Source organism: Typopeltis vanoorti, chromosome 14, assembly GCF_054136105.1.
Source record: "Typopeltis vanoorti isolate ZY-2024b chromosome 14, IOZ_Tvanoo_1.0, whole genome shotgun sequence".
NCBI classification, from domain to species: domain Eukaryota; kingdom Metazoa; phylum Arthropoda; class Arachnida; order Uropygi; family Thelyphonidae; genus Typopeltis; species Typopeltis vanoorti.
In genome coordinates this window covers 119,384,332-119,409,422 of record NC_143562.1, presented here as the reverse complement: position 1 = coordinate 119,409,422, position 25,091 = coordinate 119,384,332, and the positions used below count along the sequence as shown (strand labels likewise).

General features: G+C 36.5%; 1 protein-coding gene across 1 annotated transcript in view; it reads right to left on the bottom strand.

Moving 5' to 3' along the window:
- eRF1 (eukaryotic release factor 1) overlaps positions 1-25,091 on the bottom strand; it is a 254,647-nt gene that overhangs the window by 211,494 nt on the left and 18,062 nt on the right. Inside the window, exon 2 of the mRNA XM_090404490.1 lies at positions 1,513-1,688. Coding sequence (XP_090260616.1) covers positions 1,513-1,688 — 176 coding nt within the window. The remainder of the gene's footprint in view (positions 1-1,512; positions 1,689-25,091) is intronic.

Below are 25,091 nucleotides of genomic sequence, written 5' to 3'. Positions count from 1 at the left end.
TAAAAGCATCCCTAAACAGTTACAGCAACAGACTAAAATTCACCATAGAAACCGAACAGAACAAATCCATTAATTTCTTAAACTTGACACTAACCAGAACACACAACAAAATAGCCACGAAAGTATACCACAAACCCTCACATATCGGAAACTACCTCCATTTCCACTCATACCATCCATATTCCGTTAAAAAAACTGTCATCTTATCACAATTCATAAATGCGTACAAATTTTCAACCAATCAGAGTAATCTAAATGCAGAAATAAAAAAACTAACATAGATCTTCGAAAATCGCAACTATCCTACACAACTAATAAATTACGCAAAGAAGACTGCCAAAAACCGCCAAAACAACCCAAATACCAAAATAAACTTCCCTACACAAAAAATTATCAAACTATCATACACTCAAAACACATACAAAGCCTACAAATACATCTTCAAACATACTGACTACAAACTGGTATTCACCAGAAACCAAAAATTGGCAAATCTCCTAAAACCCACTAAATCTCAGACACAAAAAGAAATATTTGAACATCACAACGTAGTCTATAAATTTCCCTGCCAAAAAGACTGTGATATCACCTACACAGGTTCCACCATCAGATCTTTATGGGAAAGACTACAAGAACACTTCCGCGATTGTAACATCCCTATTCCAGAACATTTAAATATTAAAAAACGCAACATCAAAAAGAAAAATCGAATACAAAGCACAGGAAAAACAGAAATAGCTGTCCACGCCCTTAAACAAAAACATACCCCGCAGATCGACAAGGCCATCATAGTAGACAGACAAGACAATGAAACAATGCTTAGAATATCGGAAACAATAGCTATAAAGTGTGATGCAAACTCTATCAACGTACACAGGTCCTACATAATCTCCGAGGTTTGGAAGCTACATAACATAAAATTGAGGTCACAACCACTTCAAAAGCACCTACCCGACCTGACATAGCATCCACTTCCTCCATGTGTTCAGACGACCACGAATAGTCGAAACGGACCGCACCCTGTCAACACCCCTCCCCCCCAAAATCAGTTGCCGTTTTCAACCCCTTTCACCCTTTCCCACCTCATATAAATATATAAAAAACGCTCTGCCCATCCCGTATAATATATATGTATATATATATGTTATTCAAAAAAGCCCGGGTTTTTTCCATTTGTTATTTCAATTCTCCCACTTGCCAAAACGAAATCCCCCACACACACACAGTAGTTTGGACAACGCGAAAGAAGAAGAGCCACAACACCCAGAAAAAGGTATGTGCAAATTTCTTGTCCTCTATGCAACATATATTTATTGATAAATATACATCTGCCCTAAGAATCCGTGAGAAAAGGGCCAATGGCATTTTAAACTGGGGCACTCCTAAACAGAAGCAGGCAAATAGCCGTAAATATAATAGTTTGTTAAGAGGAGTAACATGGGATTTTTCCCAGAAATAATATCCATCCTTCATATAAAATTTAAATTTACAAATGTTTAATAATATATATACCTTTTGTGTATAACTTTAACCTGTGTTGTACTGATGTAATGGCCCCTAGAACTGAAAGTCTGTTTACTCTACTTTTGATATTAGATGCTGTACCAAATTCATCTGCTAACATTTTAGAAACTCTAGAGATTTGGTCCTTTGGTGGTATGATTAAGGATATCATACTAGTCCCATTCCTGCAGAAATAAAAAAAATCACTGTAAATATGAAATAACACTAAAATCTGAAAGCAATAATAACCAATAAATTCGAGTGTTTCTTGAAACCATAACCTCAAATCAACTGACTGCAATGAAAATGTAATAATCCTTTCCTTTATATCTTGCCTATTTGCAATTTCATTCTATATCATAAATTAAGATTGTTTTTTTTTTTTTAAACCGACTTTGTTTTATAAGTGCAACTCTGTGAAGCATACCATTTTGTAATATACTACTTACATGAGTAGAACAGGCCTTTACAAAGTAAAAGGATTTTTGTAAATGTTTTTTTCTGGGATATGGAAAAGGGAAAAAACACAAAACTGACGTCACTAGAATTTAACGAGACCTAACTACTATCATAAGAACATTTTCAGAGCATTGTCAATTACTTGATAATATAGGCAACTATGCATCAAGGACAGTTAGCATAAATGATATTTTTTAAAAGACAAAATTTGATAAATGCATTATTTAATAAAACACAGCAGCATATTAACAAAACAATGTTAAAAACTTGTAAAACTAAAAGTATAAAACAAAACAAAAAACATCATACTATATTTAGTTCATATAGCAATGTAAATTCAGTTTACTTGATCATTCTATTTCCCCCGCTTCTTTTGAAATTTCAAAGGACTAGAAATATGTCAGATATATTCAATATTTCATAATTCTACATACATTTCCATGGCCATTGTCCAGCCATTTCAGTTTTATCATGTTTTTTTTATTTTAAATCAATTTCAGTTTATTTATGAATAAAAGTTCTGACAGCAATTTGCATTTTTTAGATTTCACACAACAGAACTTTTATTCATTATGCCTCCTATTTCTGCCTGATGTACAGAAACTCGAGCAACAGTTGCCTGACATCCCTTTACAGTCTAACTGTATACTCACCAAACCTGCTAGCATCAGTCATCTTTCATTCCTTCCACTTCAATTCTGTGGAACAGCCTCCCTCATGAAGCATTTCCAAAGGACTACAATCTCCAACATTTCAAGAATATCAACAGATTACTCCTGACTCTATTCACATGGAATGTTTACTATAAACTTTTAGGTGCACCACCCTAAATGCATAAATAATATTCTAAAGATAGGTGGATGTAAAATAGATTCTTGAGCAGAAAAGCGAGCATAGTTTTTTCAGAGGCTGGAAGTAAATGTCAGTCCAAGAGGGGAGAGGGGAATATTGAAGGTGATCTGAAATCTCTTTTGTAAATAAAAAAAAAAAAAAAAAAGACTGCATTTTGGCAGCATGGAAGGTGACCAGGTTATCCTTACCCCACTAAAGGCTGGTGTGTGAAGATTAGTGTTTAAAGCACTGACTGCATATGACTGGGATGTCTGAAAACTACATGTCATTGTCAGCAAAGCTGTGGATAGCAGTGCTAATTGAGGGCTCATTTATGTACAAAAGAAAGAGTAGGTGATAGAAGAACAGATTCCTGAGAAATTCAGAATTGGTGGCAAATTCTTGAAGAGAGGGTGCTGCCTGCCATAGTATGCAGTGAACAACCAGAGAGAAAGTTGGCTATCCAGTTACAGAGGGTAATAGATAGAGTATAAGAAGGCAGTTTGTAATGCTAAATGATCAAAGCCCTTGAAATGTCCAAGGTGACTGCACATTTCTAAAACTTTTTTTTTTCCAAGTGTCCAGTGGTGCATGCTGAGATGAAGTATAGGCACTGTGCCACAGAACTGAATACTATTATTCTAAATATATAAGAATTACAAACAGCCACTGGTCAACATCCAGAGTTAAACAACCTATCAAATCAACTTGAATATTAGCAATTTTAATAATTATTACTGGAAGTATTTTACTTACTTTAGATTGTGTAGTTGAGTGTGTGTGTGTGTGACTGCAAATTTTAATATAGGATATTATTCGAGAAGCGTTTCATGGCATCAATGCATATGTGGAAAATGGACGCCAAGGCTTCCTTGTTCACCGAGTTTAGCATGAAGGATTTCATATAATGTAGTGTCTATAAACTCTTCATAGACACTACATTATATAAATTTGTTGTTCTATAAACTCTTCATTCAACTGAAGTTTTCTATGCTCCTGCCTATTTTCATAGTTTTGCTCTTTTTATTGCTGATTTTCATGCCAAATTTGTTACAGCTGTTATTCAATTTAGTTAGAGAATCCTGGAGACTCGCACTAGATGTATTCCTGTACTACTAAACACATCTGCATAAAGAAAAAAGCTAAGTTTGAAATCACCAATTCTAATATCAGGTCTAATGCCACTTTCTTTCATAATGTGCATCACTGTCTTTCCTCTGATTTTACATCAAACCAACTTCCTGTATTTCCTTCAATTCTAACTGCTGAGTAAGTTTTTTCACTTAACTATAAATTAAATTTACAAATTATATTCCTGTATTTGGTAAAGCAGGAGGGAGAATGAAAGAAAAAGTGAATAGGAAAGTATAGAAGTGCAAGAAACTAGGAGTAAGGAGAAGGTATTGTATAGAGATATGACAAGATGTACTGAGAACATAATGAAAGCATGCTTCCCCCAGGTGCAAAGATCAAGGATATTTGTGAACCTGTTAATATGCCAAGGGAAAAAGAGAAAGAATTGTTTTGGCTGGCACAAATGATTTGAAAGTTGAGAAATATGCTATATATGCAACAGAAGGTTGAGAAAGTTAGATTGTGAATCTGTTGTCTCAGTATGGTAGGAATGAACTGAGAAGAGTCAAACTGCTAATGAGTTGATCAGAAGATCGAAGAAGAGGAATGGTGTGCAGTTTATAGATCTATGGAGTGAGTGTGATGGATATAAGAACTCATATGCCTCATGGATTGCTTTTGAATGGAGTTATATATTTGGAGAGAGTTGTTCAGTAAAAGGTTGGAAGTACAAACTTAGGGAAACTATAAATATTAGAGACGATACAGTCCAGTATGGGTTCAGCCACACCTGGGACAAATGAGTGTATACTGAAACAATTATGCAATGCCTAATGTAATTTTACAGATTTTTTTTTTTTTTTAAATCTGAATGGGCTGGTAAGAACATTCACAAAAGTATCAAAAGGGATGTTGAAATGCACGTACATGACTGTCAAAAGTATCAAAAACAAAGGAGAGGAGTTTCAGACATTGTTCAGCTCCACTTTGTCAAAAATTAGGCATCAGCAAGCCCTCATTGATAGACAATATAGTTACAGGGACAGAATGTAAAAAAGTATACATTTTCTGGAAGGAGAGAGAAAAGGACAGGAAATGGGGTATTGTTGATGACAGCTGAAGAACTTCAACAAAAATAGAAGTGGAGGATTCGATGATAATATTAAATCTAGGGAAGATGGTTCATTTGAGACTATCTGGTGCAAGATAGGCTATTGATGCTACAGACCAAGAAGTCTGCAGGAAGATGTGGATGCCATGCATTGACAGATTATGGAGGACTACTACAACTAGGCCAATCAATTATGGGGCACATGGCAAGATGGAAGTGGAATTTATACAGATATGGGGTAAATGTCTGAAAGAGCATGTAATGGAAGGGACCAGAGGTTTGAGGGTACTGGATTAAGTATTATCAGAAGTTGTATCCATAACGAACATACACAGTACATCCATTTTGAGAAAGTGACCAAGCATCTTGTTCCAGGAGGTTACCAGCTTTATAGTTCAGTCTAAACCCTTTCTTAACAGAATTCCACATGTTAGCAAACCTCCTGGAATAAGATGCTTGGTCACTTTCTCAAAATGAATGTACATAAAATGGAGGAAGCTTGGAGCATCATAATAGTTTAAGCTACAAGGAAAGTGGTCAGGTATTGTTTGAGAGAAGCAGTATCAGACTGTTTTAATCAAGATCAGGAGGATAAACCAAGTGGAAGTTAAGCAGAGACAGCAACTTGCATGGTAAGAAAGGTCAAATTAAATTATAAGAAAAAAGTAGCTAAGCAGCCCCAAGTAATCCAAGAGGTTTTTTGCTATGTAGCAAATAAGATGAAGAATGACTATGGAAGGATGACTTTAATCAATACTGATAACATGAAAGTGGTAGATGTAAAGAAATAGTTGAGTTGCTAAGTGATTACACTAAAAAAGGTGTCAGTCATCCAGGTGGAGAATTTGCAGTTGCTGTCATGGATGTGAGAACTGAGGAAGATGGACATATGCTTAGCATATAGAAAAATATCTGTGTAAATACAGCAGCAGGACTGGATGGCATGTTTGCCCATGTGCTATATGAATGAAGAGATATTACTGATTTTCATATAGCAATATGAAAAGCAGCAATACCTCTTATGAAGTTGTTCAATCTAAGTCTCAGCTTTGGCAAGGTTTCAAGAAAGTAGGAAGAGGGCAAGATAGTTCCATTAAGGTGACTCCAAGACAGAAGTAAAAAATTACAAACCAATTAATATATAAGGGTTAAAGTAAAATCCAAATGGGTAGATAGGAATCCAATACTATGGTGGGCAGTATGGTTTTGTAAAAGGCAAGTCTTCCTTTAGCAGTTTACTCACATTTTATAGTGATAAGAGAAATGACTACACCATGATGCTGCTAGACTTTGCAAAGCCAGCTGAAAGAATACCACACAGAAAAACTATCAAAATGGGAATGCATACAAAACTGGCAGCATGGATAAGGGGTAGATGACCCACTAGAGAGCAGTATATGGTGAAGTGGAATCGAGGAGAATAAATGGCTAGTCAAATGCCCCAGGGCTCTGTACTGGTAGCACTGCTCTTCAGTTTGTATATTAATGATATGAGGAATAATTTAAAGGAGAGAGATATTCAGTTGTTTGCTTATGTATGACCAAAGATGGGGTGAGGTCTCTGGATTGCTCCTTATGAGCATAAGTTGAAGGTGTGTGGGCTGCAAAGTTTCCACTGTCTAGTTGACAAGTGGAAAAGGAACAATGATATGAAAGTAGTTCTACAAGACTAATACAAAAAGAAATTTTTCAATACAGGAAAGCCTCACTTAACGTGAATTCGATATGCACAATAATCAGCGCGATTGAGTGAAATACTATTTCCCCGCTTTAAGCAAGTAATTAATCAGTTAACATGATTTTTTTTAAGTTATGTGAAATTTTTTGTCACCAATCTGCAGCGAGCAAAAAAGCTGGAAGTCATTAAGAGACATGAAAGTAGCTTTAGTAATACAATGATTATGTGAGACCTGGGATATAGCAAGTCTACAGTTCAGATTATATTAAATAAGTATGTTAAAGATACCAAGCAATTTTAAACCTGGTTTTACTCCATTTTTCCCAAGTGAGCAAACAGACAAAAATGTCAAGTTTGCGCCGGCAATTGATGCAAGACTAGCTGATCCCAATAAGAGCAAAGAATACAAAGAACAAGGAAAAGTTACTACTGCTTCTTTGCATGCAGATCACCAGAAATAGAAGCAATTTAATGATTGAGGTGGAGTGTCTTCTATCACTCTGGATTGAGGATTATAACCAAAAAAAAACAATGCCTCTTAGTACAGGGAATATTCAGGCAAAAGCTCTCAGTAGTTTTACCTCACTGAAAGAGACCAAATTTCAAGAGGAATGTGAAAGCCTTACTGCGAGTATGGGATGGTTTGACCATTTTAAAAATCAAATTGGACTACATAACTTAAGAATAACAGGAATCTGCTAGTGCTCATAAAAATTCTGCAGCAAAGTTTCCTGAAGAATTGCAAAGGATAACTCAGGAGGATGAATATGACTATCAGCAAATATTCAACATCGACAAAATTGGTCTCTTTTGGAAGCATATACCAACAAAAACTTTCCTAGCTAAAACGGAAGTATCTCAACCAGGATACAAAGTATCTAAAGATCGTCTTACACTTTTATTAGGAGGCAGAAGGTGACTTTAAACTCAAGCCTATGTTGCTCGATGATACGCACAACCCAAGAGCTAACGTTAGTGAAGAAATCACCACAATTGGAAAAGAACTTGGATTTAATGAACTGGATAATGAAGATGTGAGAAACTTGCTCGATTCCCATTCAGAACAGTCAAGCAAGAATGAACTCCTTCAACAGCGTGCATATGAAGATGGAGTGCAAACAAGAGAATGTTACTACTAAGCTAACTGCAAAAGAACTTGAGCAAGTTTTCAATCACATTGAATTATGCTAAGGAAATTTTGTTTGATGCTGATCCTGATATAGAACAATCTTTCGAAGTCCGCCAAAATCTTGATAAGGCGATTGATCACCAGCTATTGCAAACTGCATGACAAAAACAGTCAAGCACGATTCAACATCTTTCCTTAATTTTTTTGTAAAAAAGTACCTCAACTGTTTAGACATCAAATAAAAATTTAAGCAATTAATTTTTATTAACTTTGATAATTTTATCCTCTAATATAGCTTATACTGTATTTTGTTTTCCAAATTTACGCTAACTGAGGGATGAATTATAATTATTCCTATTGTTTATTGTATTCACTTAACTCGGTTTCACTTAGCATGCATTAATTAGACTAATTAATCATGTTTAGCAAGGTTTTCCTGTACACAATGAATGGAGAGACCTAGGAATCACCCCTGGAAGTTGGAGTGTGGTTGGTTAGCAAGAGTGCACAGATTAATTTTGCTTGGAGAAAGGTGAATGAGTGGAATGGATTTCCAGAAATAGTTGTGAGTGCTCTGATAGTAAATGAGTAAGGACAGGTATAATAGGTACTGTGTTTGTGAAGGTTAGTACAGGTCTCCTGTGACAAATTTTCTGATACTCCATGTATTTTGAAAGGTTATTTTTCACTTGGTTAGAATATAATAAATTTAGTTTAATCCTTTATCCAAGTGTGAGCAAACAAAGTTTGCGCCTGAAAGTATCTTCAGGACTGGGGTAAGGTGGTGCAACACCAGGGCGACTCCTTGCAAAGGTGGAGCAAGATACCAACACTCCTATCTCAGTATCTCCCATAATGCAAAACACATCTCCTTGCAGATATGTCTAATGTTATGCATTAAGGGAAGAGCCACTACCAAGACTAGTTTCAACTTTATTGAGGTCTCTTCAGTGGGAGCCAGGCCCAAGTGGAGATACCAGCCAGCAGCATTAGCAAGGTCATCTCTACCTATAGGAGTTGCCAAATGGTGTGCCACCTTTTTAATAAATTTTTGCAAGTAGTTTCCCTGGTGTTGCACCACCTTACCCCAGTCCTGAAGATACTTTCAAGAGCAAACTTTGTTTGCTCGCACTTGGATAAAGGATTAAACTAAATTTATTATATTCTAACCAAGTGAAAAATAAACTTTGAACATCTTTCTCTAAATCCAGAGTAATTTATTAAAAAGGTGGCAGACCATTTGGCAACTCCTATAGGAAGAGATGACCTTGCTAATGCTCCTGGCTGGTATCTCCACTTGGGCCTGGCTCCCACTGAAAAGACCTCAATAAAGGTCGAAACTAGTCTGGGTAGTGGCCCCTTAATGCATAACATTAGACATATCCGCAAGGAGATGTGTTTTGCATTATGGGAGATACTGAGATAGGAGTGATGGTAGCTTGCTCCACCTTTGCAAGGAGTCGCCCTGGTGTTGCACCACCTTACCCCAGTCCTGAAGATACTTTCAAGCACAAACTTTGTTTGCTCACACTTGGATAAAGGATTAAACTGAATTTATTATAACTCCATATATTTATCAGAAAATTTTACAATAAATAAAAACTTCATCTTCCTTCATTCCATCTACCTTTATTTTTTGGAACAGCATCAAATATAGATTCTTCTAAAAAAAATAAAGAAAAAATATTCTTGCTTTTGAAGACACTTGTTAATAGATTCCTCCTAAACAACATGCCTACACACCTAGAAAGTGGTTAAGGAGAAAAATTAAACCTATACTGATGTATAGGTTTTATGACCCTTCTGTATGGGGAAAAACTGCTGAAAAGGTGTCGGGATGCTAGCTTTATATAGAGATAACTGTTAGAGGTAGGTAAAGAAAATAAAATGAATCATTTTCTATATATAATACAAAAGAATTAAGGCTCGTGCATGAAAGAATAAACAAGCAAACAACTGGTGAAATTTTTCGTTATATAGAAAGAGGACAAAAGGCATTTGTAGAAGTTTGGGTGTAGTTAAGGAGAAGAACTAGATTTTTCTCTAAGAGTGCGAGTCAATAAAATAGATGTGTACATGTAAAAGATAGGACTGTTGATGTGGGTGATCTATAATCACCCTGAAGGAGTCAATGGTTGTAGGCACAAATACTTGGAATGTTGGGAAAAAAAGATGAAAGCGATTTCAGCAGGTGATAGACAACAGTGTAGTTAGGGAAATTGACTAATGTTTTACTTAACATTTAAGAATTTAAACATCCTAGTTTTTTTTTTTTTTTAGCTCCCACTTATGAAAGGTTTTTTTGTAAACATATAGTACATTAATACAATAGGTGGGATAGGACTTTCCCCTATATTTTTTTTATTGATTCTTTTATTTTTCTTGTATTTTATTCATTTTTTACATAATCTGAAAGACCTGCAATAGAGACCAAAGATGGATTTTTTTTTTAGCAACTTCAGGTCTCCAGTAAGCAAGGAGATAGTCTTACACTGGGAAAAGAAATTCATCTACCACCTAAAGACATTCATGCCCAAAGTGGGATCTGAACCCACAACCTGTTGGTTAGAAAGCAGATATGCTAACCACTTGGCCAACCAGGTTGGCATGTCTTCAAGATCTTTCATAATCAATGCCCTGAATGCTGATCTTACTATTCAAGATAAAAAATGAAAGATTGCTGAGATTAAGATGAACATTTAATTTTTTAAAATAGATCTTTAGTAGAATGGTGATAAAGTGTTCAAGTAAATGAACAACCTGTGCAAGTAAAATAAGTTAACCTAATGGAGGATTTTAATTACAAGAAATATGAAATACAAAGTGCATTTCTGCACCAGGAATGTTACGCATAAAAAGGTTTCAGCCAAAAACAAATATGTGGAAGTAAGATGTACGATTAAGCAGAGCATCATATTCAACATGCATCAATAACATAGGATGACAAGCTACAAACAAAAGATTGACAGTCATCTTTCCTCAAAGAGAATATACAATTCAATATAAAAGTTATTGGATAAGATAAAAGTGAATAAACAGTGAAACTGGACAAGCAATTAAAGATGGTATAAAATAACATAAGATATAAAGACAAAAAGACGTTAAAGGTAATATAAGATCTATGATTAGCAAAATAATATGCATAGCAAGGAAAGAAAAATGCAATGAGAGGAGAATAGTACATCAAATGAAATCTAAGTAAGTTCCACTGTGGAAAGCAAGATCAATGATTATACAGGATACCTGGTAAAAGAGTGACCACTAAAATATGTAGTGAAATTACTTAATGAGCATTTTGTTGGTGTATTATATCAGTGTGTGAACTCAAAATACAGGTGCATACTAGGACTAGAAATGACCATAATCTGTGTGTTAAGGCTTAAATGCTAGGAGAAACTCATGTAGCATGAACTAGAAATGATGTACATGATAAGGTGTTGAGTCATATGTACAACTGTGGGGTGTGTACTGCTACATTTTTATAACAACCTAAACCTGATTGTTCAATGAATCTTGCAAAAAAGAGGACTTCAAAGTATTGCACTATATAGATAACAGCTACAACAAGGAAGCTGTAAGGCCTGTACATTATGTCAATTACGATTTTTTTTTTTGCCAGTTTTATCAAGGATCCCCCCCCCCTTCTCCCAGAGCTAATAGGGAGGAAAAAATCCCACATATGAAAATTCCCCAAGGTTCTTTGCATCCCAGACAGGATTCAAACATAGCTGCCAAACTAAGAGAACTATTGCAACTGCATTACAGAAGTTGCTGTCTTCACGGTTAGCCTAGTGACTATGTGCTTCACAACTATATGCCTGGGGAAGGAGTGTCCTAGGTTCGATTCCCGTCGACGATGTGAGGAGCTTAAGGATCTTCCTCAGCCATAGCCAAGTCAGCTGGTCTTGGGCATGGACAGCAGGGTTTTTCCCTCCATTTTATCTGGGGTTTTCCATCCTGCAAACAGGTAAACTGAGCCCGTGAACACACAAGCTACAGTCATAGGATGTACTTAATCTCTCATTAGGAGGACTCAAGTCCTAAGGGGCAGTCAAGGAATGGGGGGAACCCCACACAAATAAATAAAAATTTAAAAAAAAAAAAAAAAAACGAAGTTCCTAGAATGGAAAGATGTAATAGGAAAAACAGTACCACCTTACAAGAGTGATGCTTAGACAGAAGTTGCCATTTATAAGGAAAGTCTGTAAATAGGCAGTTGTAATAAGGTACTAGAAAGATTAATCAGAACTAAAATTTAAGATTGGGTCAATAGGCCAACAGACAAATATCTAACAATCATGGATTAATAAAAGAAATCTTGTTTTATCATTCACTCAGATTTGATGTGCTATAGGCTTATTCAAGACAATGATAAGTTTGAATTTTTGAAGGCTATTAAGCAAGTTAGGGAAATGAGGATAGAGAGATTAGTAAGCGAGATAGATCTCTTGTGATGTATTAGTAAAGGTTCATGGAAAATTCATCGCTGGGGAAAGAAGCCATCACACAAAAAATTTGCAGAAAATGTTATTCGCCAGAACAGCGCTTCCCAAACTGTGCGTCGCAGCCCCTTGGGGGCCGTAGGTTTTGTTGAGGGGGCCATGAAATAATGAAAACAAATTTAAAATGTTTTAAGACTAAGTAGATTTTTTTATTTAAAAAAAAGCATTTTTAACTTTTATTATTTATTATTTCTTTTTTGTTTTTTTTAATGGAAAAATTCACACATTGGTGTTAGTTCACAAACTTTGCTTCCTGCGTATTTCGGCACTTAATGAATATTAGTAAATATTGCTTATTCATCATCATCAAATTCCTGCCATGTACCCTCAAGGGGTGTACAGGATATGACAGTACTACATGAAAAAATTACATCATTACTAACTTCCTATCTACAACTTTCCTCCAAATCAGTCTGTTACTTGTCAAGACTCCAACATTATCAGATCTTATATTTCTATCGTCTAAGGCACTTTGTACCGTATCAATCCACCTATATCTTGGTCTTCCTCTGGGTCGTTTTCCTGCCAACCTGGCAGAGAACACTTGTTTTGCTAATCTTTCCTCTCTCATTCTATTTAAGTGACCATACCATCTGAGATTAGCTCTGCTAACGCATTCCTGGATGCTGACAATGTCAAGTTCTTTCCTAATATCCTCATTTTTAATATGATATTGCCATTGATGCCATCTGTTCACGCCTCTAATCTTTCTCAGGACTCTCATATCTGCGGTCTCTAGTCTTTGGTCAAGTGTTTTACTTCTGACCCAGCTCTCAGATCCATAAGTTAAAATTGGTTTGAACACAGTCTTGTATACAGCTAATTTAGTGTTCCGACTAATTTCTTTCTTATTCCATATGAATTTATTCAATTGACTTCCTACGATACCAGCTTTGCTGATTCTGTTGTCTATTTCTATATTTAGTTTACCATCTTCAGTAAAAATTGTGCCTAAGTAGCTGAAATGTTTTACTTGTTCCACAGGTTCTCCATTCACAACACAGTTGACATTTTCAATGATTCTGCCTATTTTCATTGTCTTTGTCTTTTTATTGCTGACCTTCATACCATATCTATTACAACAGCTATTCAATTTAGTCAGAGAATCTTGCAGACTTGTAGCAGATTTATTTAGAAGTATAACATCATCCGCATAAAGCAAAGAGCTGACATTAACATCTCCAATTTTGATATCAGGTTTAATACCACATTCCTTCATAATGTGATCCATATAGATAATGAATAACAGAGGGGATAATGTACATCCTTGTCTCACACCAGATTTAACATTAAACCATCTTCCTGTACTTCCTTCAATTCTAACTGCTGACTCACAACTCAAATAAAGACTAAGTATTGCTTGATATAATGTCCCATTGACACCATATAACTGCAGCGTATTGAATAGCTTCTCTCTTGGCACCTTGTCATATGCCTTTTCCAAATCGACAAAACTCAAATACAGATCTTTGTTATATTCCCATGCTTTCTCGACTATTTGTCGTAAAGTGAAAATCTGATCCTGACAGCCTCTATTTGGCCTGAATCCAGCTTGTTCTTCACCAAGCTTTTCTTCCACAATTCTTCTCAACCGTTTCTCAAGTATACTTGCATAGATCTTGCCAGGAACACTCAGTAGGGAAATACCTCTGTAATTCTCACATTCAGTTTTATTTCCCTTTTTATATATGGGTACTATGAGAGCTCTACTCCAATCATCGGGAATTCGTCCCTCTGTCCAGGCTTTCTGAACTATGCAGTGCAGCCACTGTAAGACTCTTATACCACCATACTTCAGCATTTCTGGTCGAATATCATCTACTCCTGCTGCCTTTCCACATTTCAAGCCTTTGATGGCTTTTTCTACTTCAAGTATGGATATGTATTCCTGACTGCATGCCTGGTCAGTGTTTTTTATCACTGTGCTGTCATCACTGCTTGTTTCATTTAGCAGTTTTTCAAAGTAATTACTCCATACTTCAAGGATATCTTTTTCTCCTGTTTTCATTTCACCTTTATCATCTCTAATTCCTTTTACAGCACTCTTTCCTCCATTCCTAAGCTTCTTCAACAACCTCCAGAATATTTTGCCACCTTCTTGATATTTATTTTCTATATTCTTGCCAAAGTCCTCCCATGACTTTTGTTTAGCTAGTTTTACACACTGTTTAGCTTTCTTACATTTGTCTCTGTATTCTGTAAGAGTAAAAGCTGACTTATTTGCCAGGAACTTTTGATATGCTTTCTTCTTTTCCTTCACTGCCTCTTTAACTTCCTGTGTCCACCAGGGAGTTCTAATTTTTTTATCTTTGCAGACAACCTCACCACATGCCTCTCTGGCAGAATCAATCAATGTTTCCTTCAGAGTTTGCCACTGAATCTCCAAGGTTTGATTCCTGTTCTCAAACTCTTTCATTTTCTTTTCAATAATATTTCTGTATTTTAGTCTACAGTTTACATCTGAGAGCTGCTCAACTTTTATTCGCTTTAAAACTTTCTTACATGTTATTCTTTTCAATATGAAATTCAATTTTATCCTGCTCAAGACTAAATAGTGATCACTTCCAATTTCAAATCCTCTGTACACTCTGGTGTCCTGCACCAGGGAGAAAACATCACTATCAACAATAACATAGTCAATGAGACTTTTCTTATTCCTAGCCTCTTCTCTCCATGTGAATTTGTGCACATTTTTATGTTGGAACATGGTGTTAGTAATAACCAGTCCATGTCCTGAGCAGAAATCCAACAGATATTTGCCATTATTATTAGCTTTGCTCTTTTCTCCAAATTTTCCCAAAATATTTTTGTATGTCTCACAATCATTTCCTACTCTACTATTTAGATCCCCAACAAGGACCAACTTTTCCTTTTTCATTGTGTCAGTTGCTTTTTCTAAAGCCTCAAAAAATTCCTCCACTTCTACCTTAGTAGAACCTTCTGTGGGACCATAGGCACAAATAAGTCTCATTGTCCAGTTCCCCATTCTCATATTTGCCCACATTACTCTACTTGAGACTGACTGCCATTCAAGAAGATTAGCCTCGTATTTTGTGTTGAATACTATGGCTACTCCTTCTTTTCCTTGATTGTTATTGCCTGAATATAACATTTTGTATTTATTGCTCAGAAAGATCTCACCAGTTTTGGTCTTTTTTGTTTCAGTCACCCCTATTATGTCGATCTGGTACTTATCTAATTCCTCAGCTAGCTCCATTTCTTTGCCATTCAGGCTTCTTACGTTGATAGTACCGATCTTTAACTCTGGTGATGTTGAGTTGGGGTTTGTTTTCAGATTTGTTCCAGTAGCAGACTTTTCGCTATTCGCCCTGGTTCCCTGGCGAAAACAACGGGGGCCTTGTTTAACCGGGCGACGCCCCAGCTGGCATGAAATTTTGTCATGTTGTACCATCATTTTTTATTTTGGTTTAACCAATAAGAATACAATTTGGTCGGCTAAATCCCAAATTGCCAGCCCATCCTCGTTCGTTCAGTATCAAAGTAGATACCCAACAGGGTGCACCACGAGAAGGTGAGGATTGGACATTAGGTCAGAAGCCCTGGTCGGTTCTCCGCATTCCTTTAAAGGCTATGTGGAGGTCTCCTCTCAGTTATACAGCTTTGACCCTTAAGCACCCCCCACCATTGCTTATTCATATGTTTCATTTCAAAGCAGTGGTTAATTGTATTTACTTCGAATGCTCTCCAGGGAGGCTCCAAATCTTCCTGTCCCTTTCATCACGCGTTCGTAATCAGGGACTGTTGATACTGACTTTATATACATATCAAAACTCGTTTTATATTATCACTGTCATCCGAGCTAGTTTTCTGTTACCAATAAAAGATTCGCATATACTTCACACATGAAAAAAAGCTTAAACAAGTTCATGTGGGGAGATAGTAATTCGTTTGCAGTGAAAAACAGCACGCCCTCCCTAACAGCCACTATACTGCAGAAGCAATAAAAACAAGTACTTTTATTATGCCAGTGAATAAGGTATGAGCAGTCTGTGTAATATATTTCTCAACAAATAGTGCAAATAGAGACAAATGGGATAAAAACACTAATTAATGAATCACAAGTCCCCTCATACAGAAACTATGCTGTATAGACTGAAACAAAACCATATGTTGCATGGGCAAACACAGTATCTAACTAAAAACTATTGTTATTAATTAGATGTGTGCAAGTTCGATTTCCCAAGGGAGCAATAAAATTCAACGGAACGTGTCAAATTCGTAAAAGTGTTAAAACTAAGTAATATATATATATATAATATATATATATTACTTATGGCTACGAACGTGCTTTGAAGAGCTCCTGATTCAGATAAGTTTTACTAGGAATAATTAAGTATATATGCGTAATTGTTTAAGTAAGAGCGGCTGTAAACGTTGTACGCTACCGATAGTATTAGTGTGGGTTTTTTTTTTCTTGCTTAAACTAAATACGAAAACGTTAATATTAGACCTAGTAACCTGCAGAGAAAAAAAAATGGCGGCTGCATTGTCATTCCATGATTTTAATTTGGATTTCAGTAGGTTCGTTAAGTGTGAGGTCTGTTATATGTATTCCTTCGATTACATAAATGATTTGTGGATGTTTAGTGCGGATGGAAGAAGGGTGTGTGCGAAATGTGACCTGAACGAGGAATTGATGAATGCGAATATGAAGTTGATGACAGAAAGTGCTAGTACCGATTGTGTCGTGAGTGCACGTTTGAAAGAGAATGGCGAGAAAGACAGGCGAAAAAATGTTAAAAAATCAGGAAAAAAGAAAAAGAGCGATTTGACAACCGTAACGGATGTTAAAAGGGACGAAAGTGAGGCGGAAAGAAACGAAATTGAGAGAACGAATGAAAGTAGAAATGGCGTGGTGCAGAAACCGCAAGTAAAAAAAATCGAAAGAATGAATGATAGCGAAAAAAGAATGACTGATGGCGAAAGTTGGACGCATGTTGGAACGAAAGTACTAAACCAAAGAAAGATGAATGACAGTAAAAGTGAAAAGAATGATAGCGAAAGTTGGACGCATGTTAGTCCGAAAGTACGGAAACAAAGAAAGATATGTGAGAGTGAAAGTGAGAAGAATGACAGTGAAAGTTGGACGTATGTTGGACCGAAAGTACGGAAACAAAGAAGGATGAATGAGAGGGAAAGTGAGAAGAGAGGGTCGAGAGTTAGAAAGATTTAATGATAGAGTGAATGTGTCGCGAGGTTCAGAAGGTGAATTGGATTGGATGAAGCAAGAAATGAAATGGATGCGGAATGAAATTAAGAGAATGCAGGTCAAAACTATTAAAATAAATCATGATGGCATGAAAGAGTTAACAAAAGATGAGCGAGTGGCGTTGTATGGCGACTCCATTATTAAAGGTGTGCTAGAGGATAAAATGCACAAGGTATGTTTTCCAGGCGGTAAAATGAGTAGAGTGATTGAGGCATTGAACATGAGGCGGGAACGAGCAAAAGAGTTAATTGTATTAATTGGAACAAATGATTTGAGAGAGAACAAAGAGCATGTCAAAATGAATGTCAGGAGACTGCTTGGAAAGATAAAGGAGAATAGTGTGACAGGAAGGGTGGTCAGTGTGTTGCCTAGGTATGATTGTGGTGAAATGAGGCGGAGAGCAAGGATTATGAATGATATTCTGGCTGAAATGTGTGAGGAGATGGGAGTACAGTTTGTTAATGTGTGGAATGAGTTTGAGGGACGAAGTGAGCTGTATGGGAGCGATGGACTGCATTTGAGTGGTTATGGTGTGAGTCGCTTGGAGAGACTGCTGCTGGAAGGTAGAGAAGTGAATAGAGAGAATGAATCAGATCAAGAGGGGAGTGATGTGGAAGAGCAGGAGAGTAAGACAGGAGAGATTGAAGGAGTGGAAATGAATGTGGAAGTGAGTGGTATGAGTATAGATAATGAGAGAATGGGTGTGCAAGAGGAGCAGGGAAACGGGGAGGCTCAGGGTGGACAGGGATACACAGCGTGAGAAAGGTGGATGCTCCAAGAGGAGGTGAGAGAATGTGTAGGCAGGAAAGTAATGGGATGATCAGGGATCAAAAGGAAACAGATGGAATTGCAAAGGGTTCTAAAATGAAGAAGCAGAAAGGGAAATGGCCCCAGTCCAGCATGGAGAGATCACATCGAGTGAGTGGTATCAGTGGAACTAGCTGTAGATCCAGAAATGAGTTGTTGTGTTTGTATACCAATGCTAGAAGTATAAGAAACAAGGCGGATGAAATGGTTGCACTAATTGCGTCTGTGCACCCAGAGATTGTCGGAATAAGTGAGACATGGTTAGATGAGGATGACATCCTGACAGGAATAGAGATGGAAAGGTATGATGTGTTTCGTGAGGATAGAAGGGGTAAAAAGGGAGGGGGAGTGCTATTGATGATAGAGAAAGAGTTATGTCCATACAAGGTAGAGATGCAAGGGGGAAATGGGGCCAGTGGTTTTGAGGCAGTATGGTGTGAGATAGAGGTGAATAGAATCAAATACTTGGTGGGATGTTGTTATAGACCTGGTAATGTGGATGGTGGTGATAGTGAAATGTATAGTCAAATAAGCCAAGCAAATAAGAAAAGGGTGATCATTATGGGTGATTTTAATTATGGCAATATAGACTGGAATGAAGAGATAGCAACTGGAAGTAAAGAAAATGAGTTTCTTGAGTTTTTGAGGGATAACTACCTCAGACAGTATGTAACAGAGGGCACAAGAGGATTAAGGGTCTTGGATTTGGTCATCTCATCGGAGGATGTAATTATCAATGAGGTATCAAATCATCCACCAATTGGTGAAAGTGACCATGAGGTGATTACTTGGGTGGTTGCCAGCAGTGCAAGGACCCCTGTGAAAAAAGGGTATATGTGGAACTACAAGGGGGGTGATTATGAAGAGCTCAGGAGACAGCTTGCAGGTGTAGCATGGAATGAGGAGTTAGCTGGAAAAGAGATCAATGCAGCTTGGGGGATTTTCAAAAAATATTTAGTGGATGCAATGTCTAAATGTATACCACGGGTGAGAAGGTTAAATAAGTTAGGTGTGAGATGGATGAATAAAGAGATTAAGCATGCAATACAGAGAAAAAGGGCATTGTGGAGGCAGCATAAGAGAAGTGGAAGTAACCAATTTCATGAGTTCTACAAAGACCAGGCAAGGAGAGTGACTTGGTTGGTGAGAGTAGCTAAAGAGAGGTATGAACAGCAGTTAGCTAATGAAGCTAAAAAGAATCCTAGGGAGTTCTTTCGATATGTAGCCAGCAAAAGAAAGAATGATTATGGAAGGATGACATTGATTGGAGGAAATGGTATAAAGACAGCTGTTGCAGAATGTGTGGTGGAGATACTTAATGAGCAGTTCATAAAGATCTTTCAATCTTGTGAATGTGACTTCATGGAGAGATTAAGAGCAGTTGATGATGGGGAGGAGAGACTGACTGTAAGTGAGCAAGAGGTGTTTGGGGAGTTGAGTAAACTAGATGTAAATAAGGCTGTGGGACTTGATAATATATCACCACGTATTCTGAAGGAATGTGCCAGAGAGTTGACACCTGCCTTGACATATTTTTTTAATACGAGTCTTGCACTTGGTCAAGTCCCTAAAGAGTGGAAGGAGGGCAAGATTGTGCCACTTCATAAAGGAGGTGATCGAACTCAAGCATCAAACTATAGGCCTATCTGTGTGTCGGGTGTTGTGGTTAAGTTGTTGGAGAAGCTTGTGAGAGCTAGAATCCAGAGTTGGGTTGACAACAATGGTATAATCTTTGATGGACAGCATGGATTTGCTAAAGGGAGGTCGTGTTTTAGTAATCTACTTACTTATTACAATAAAGTGACTGCTTCCTTGGACAGAGGAGAAGGATACACAGTAATATACTTGGATTTCGCAAAAGCTTTTGATAGAGTGCCTCATGATAAGTTGACAGTCAAACTAGAGCAGATGGGGTTGGATATTAGATTAGTGCATTGGATTGGAGACTGGCTATCTGATAGGTATCAACAAGTTGTGTATGGGGGTGCAATATCCAGGAAAAGGAAAGTCACTAGTGGAGTGCCTCAGGGATCTGTTTTAGGGCCATTACTATTTAACTTGTATATTAATGATATTGGCGAAGATTTGGATGGAGATATTCAGTTGTTTGCAGATGATGCAAAGTTGGGAAGAACCATAAAGAGTAGTGAAGATGTTGTGGCCTTGCAAGAAGACTTGAATAAATTGAGTGATTGGGCAAGCAAATGGGGGTGTGAGTTCAATGTTGCAAAATGTAAGGTTTTAAAATTTGGAAAACAAAGATGGGATGCAGAATTTATGCTTGGTAAGAATATATTGTTGGAAGTAGAGGAAATAAGAGATCTGGGAGTGATAGTGGATAAGGATCTAAAATTTAGGGGTCACATCGCCAAAATTGTGAAGACAACACAAAGACTTCTGGGAATGATGAGGAGGACACTGACGTGTAGAAGTAGGGAGATTCTTGTTCCATTGTATAAGGCTTTGATTAGGCCACACATGGACTATTGTGCCCAGATTTGGTCACCTGGTTTTCAGAAGGATGAGGAGATGTTGGAAAGGGTCCAAAGGCGACTGACTAAGGTAGTTTCTGACCTCTGGAATGTTGAGTATGAGGAAAGATTGAAAAGATGTAATTTGCAGAGACTAGTGGAGAGAAGGAAGAGGGGAGATATGATAGAGACCTACAAGTTGGTAAGGGGTTGCTATAGGATCAATGGTGGAGAAGTTCTACAGCGAATAGTGGGAGATCAGGGGAGAACCAGAGGTCATCCCTGGAAACTGTATAAAGAGGGTGTGAGTAGGGGAGTGAGAGGCAGGTTTTTTTCGTGCAGAGTTGTGAATGATTGGAATGCCTTGCCTGAGAGTGTGGTGTCTGCAAGGAGTTTGAATGTGTTTAAGACCCGGTATGATGAGATGTGTGTGAGATAAAAGGACCTCCTAAATGAGTCTTTGACTCCATGAGGTCTTGTTTAATAATAATAATAATAATAATAATAATAATAATGAATGTTAAGGCAGTTTCACATATAGAATTTGGTTGAAGAGAGTTAGCATTTCAACTCACTTGTCAGCTATGCTTTCTTTCGGTTGCATGATCTTTTGTTAATACCGCACCAATCATATGCACGTTTTAATAACCTGCCTTTGCTGTCTGTTTCATGTTAGGCTTAATTACCTTAAAGTGAGAAGTCATAAAAGAGAAAAATGTTCCTGGTCTGGGGATTCCCTTATTCAGGTAATATTCACTAATTTCATGTTATCAGTCTGTGGTGTGCCAGTATCGGTAAGTGGTGATATTATTTGATCTATTCTATGTTAAAAAATTTAACCCTGAGATGGATAAGTGGCTGATAAAAAAAAAAGAAAAAAAAAATCCCGCGAACAATCAGAAGCAGAAACAGACTAAAAAAAAAAAAAAAAAAGGCAGTATTTCATATTTTACCAGAACAGCCCACATCGTCTTCAGAACCAAACGGTAAGAGGCAAAAAATGTAACATATGTATTTGAATTTTGCAATATTCGCTGTGTATGTTTTGTATTGAATATAAATACAATAAATATTATAATAATATATCTCTCTATTACGATTTTTTTCCGAGGGGGACCGTGAAATATTTTAATTTTTGCAAAGGGGGCCCTGACATCCAGAAGTTTGGGAAGCACCGAGCTAGAATATTGAAATGGTATTGTATTGATATCCGTATGTGAAAAGTAAATGCAGTACAAAATAAATACAAACTATTTTGTGAAATATATATGGATTATTTAGATTTTAATTAGATTTTCATAATATTTTATTTTTATAAAGTGAAAGTAATATTTTATTGATCAGGTAGTTTCCTAATTTCTGTTTCATCTTAAAGATATATTCTTTCTTACATAGATACTACAGGTCCTGCTGATGGAATATTAATTTTTTGAAAACTGGAATAAGGTGATTTAAGGAGAAAGGCACCATATTTAAGAATATTTATTCTTCTAACTGTTCATCAATTTTCTGCACACTTAGACACCCATCTAGATGTGATATTATATATGAACTAATTCAGAAGATGAGGTGTTTCAGTTATTGAATACATGTTTATTTTGAAAATGACTCCAATTTTTCTGCATAGCAGAGACATCTTGTAAGCTATTATCATTTACAGAGCAAGTTTAAGATATAGGTACACTTTTGAGTAATATTAAAGAAAATGATAATAAAATTACACAAATTCTACCATGATGTAAATCAGCATAAACTAAACTGCCATCTGCAGCTGCATTAATAGTCTTTACCTATTCCCCAATACTAGTATTTTATGACACTAAGAAATTTGTGTTCTTTACTGAAAAATGTTTAGATACATGCTCCCAAAGTGCAATATGTAATTAATTTTCTTGTAAGCCATTCAAAAATAAACTGTAATCAGAAATATGTCGTTAACAACCAACTGGATAGCGTATCCTCTCCTGCCAATGAGCTGTGGATTCGAAACTGGCAATGGGCATGGATGTTTGCAATTGTTTTTAGGTGAGAGATGAATTTCATCATCTGATGAAAGACCACAGCACTGCTTAAAGGAGGCCTGAAATGGCTTGAGAAATTTCGACGTTTGGTCTCTAGAGCAGGTGAAACAATAAAAAGTGAATAAAATAACCAAAATGCTAAAAAACATTCCCTAGCGAGCCTATTGTTGTACAGCTATAGTTCATCGATACTATAGCTGTACAACCTTTTGTGGTAGTAGCCTTAAAAAAGATCCCCCCCCCCAAAAAAAAAAAGTGGAGCAACAAAGGCGCACTTCATTTTTCACCCCAGAAGGTGATTTATCACATTAAAGATTCAAAGCAACTGCTTCAGATCATTTATAATTTTTTAATAATAAAAAAGTGACTATTATGGATCAGAAATTGAGGTTTGGGGTAATTAGGCAGAATTAATTTACGAAATTACTGCATTCACCTATGAAAGAAATACCAGCATTTTTATTCAGAATTATTCAAAAGAATGGAACTGAAAATTTCTGACAAACTAGGTAATTGCTTATGGCTCTTTAGTGTAACTTCTGAGAACTGTTTCTTCTTAAAGACCACAATCATGATGAATAATCTCACATGGCTTTCAGACTGGTGATGTTGGCATTATTGGCTAGTATATCTAAGGATTACTGTCTAGTAACTAGAAAGGATTATTATATATTAAATATCTCAGAAATCGCAACAATCAGCAGTTGTAATAATCGATATTTATTTTTAGGAGGTAGAAGAACACAGTAAAGGATATTATATATGAAAAGATAACAGGAAATCAATTTGTAAAAATTAAAATAATTCTGTTAGTTATCTGCTAAAACAACTGGTGCCAAACAAAGAAACAAGGTTTTGGAATAATCAACTTACAGCAATAGGAACTTTGACAAAAGTTATTTATAATTCATATTCTGGTTCAGATAGGAAATGTAATTGAAATATCTGAAAATGAATGAATAAATTTATTATTAACACTGAAGTACTACAAATGAAAATAGATTAGAAGGAACAGTACAATGTGTAACCAAGGGCCATGGCCATACTGGTTACTGTAAAAATACAAATGTAGGTGGTAGTCACTTCCCTCGAACTGTCTGCAAAGAATTTTTCCATGATGAATCATGGGGACATGAGCAGTAAGTTGTGTAAAAGGATATCACAGAGAAAGAAGCAACCAGTGACTTGCCAGAAGATGTCTTGAGACAATGTTATTTAACTTATCTGTTAATATTTTGTATGGACTGACAAGCAACATTTAGCGATTTGCTGATACAAAGATGGAGTTATAAGGAGCACTGGTGACATCAAGTCCCTTCAGGAATATTAATAAAACTTGTACAGATAACGAAATGTCATTTTAATGTTAATAAATGCAAGATTTTGCACTCTGCAGTGAAGAAATGAGAATAACATATTGGTAAAGCAATGTTCAAAGAGATGCAATGAGCATTTAAAAGTTCAAAAGGCATGCTGTAAGTTCATGAAAACAGCTCTAGTTATTAAAATATCTGGTAAGTGTCATTTAGAGGTGTACAGAATACTGAAAGAGCACTACATGATTAAGTTTACAGTAATATTAACTTCCAATTAACAATTTTCCTGATATTTGTCAAGATTAACAATAAACTGATATTTGTAAGGATTCCAATAATATCAGATCTTATATTGTTGTCTCCTAGGGTACTTCTAACTGCATCAATCCACCTAGATCTTTCTCTGGGTCATTTTCCTGCTTTTTTTTAGCATCAAACACCTGTCTTGGTAACATCTCTTTTCCATTATGTTTAAGTGACCAGACCAAATTAGATCAGCCCTAACGACACGTCCTTTAATGTTATCATTTCCAGGTTCCTTCCTAATATCCTGCTGGCCTGGTTGGCTGAGTGGTTAGCATATCTGCTCTCTAGCACTGCAGGTTAGGTTCAAATCCTGCTGTGGACAATGATGTTTGTGATCACCTGTGAAAATACCAGTGGTGATGGTGGGCAGTAGATGGCTTTGGTGTAGATGATGATTGTAGTTGAAGAATTAGGTGGAGAAAGTTGTAGAGTAGGAGACCTCCCTCAAAGGGTCTTTGGACTCCCTGGAGGTAATATCTTCATTTTTAATGATGGCACTGCATAAAAATCCCATGATGCTATTTGTTCATACAGTAATTTTCCTCAAAACTTATAATCTGCAATTCCTAGAATGACCAACTTATTTCTAACTCAACTCTCAGACCATAAGTTAAAATTAGTTGGAATACTGTGTACATTTATTCAATTAGCAC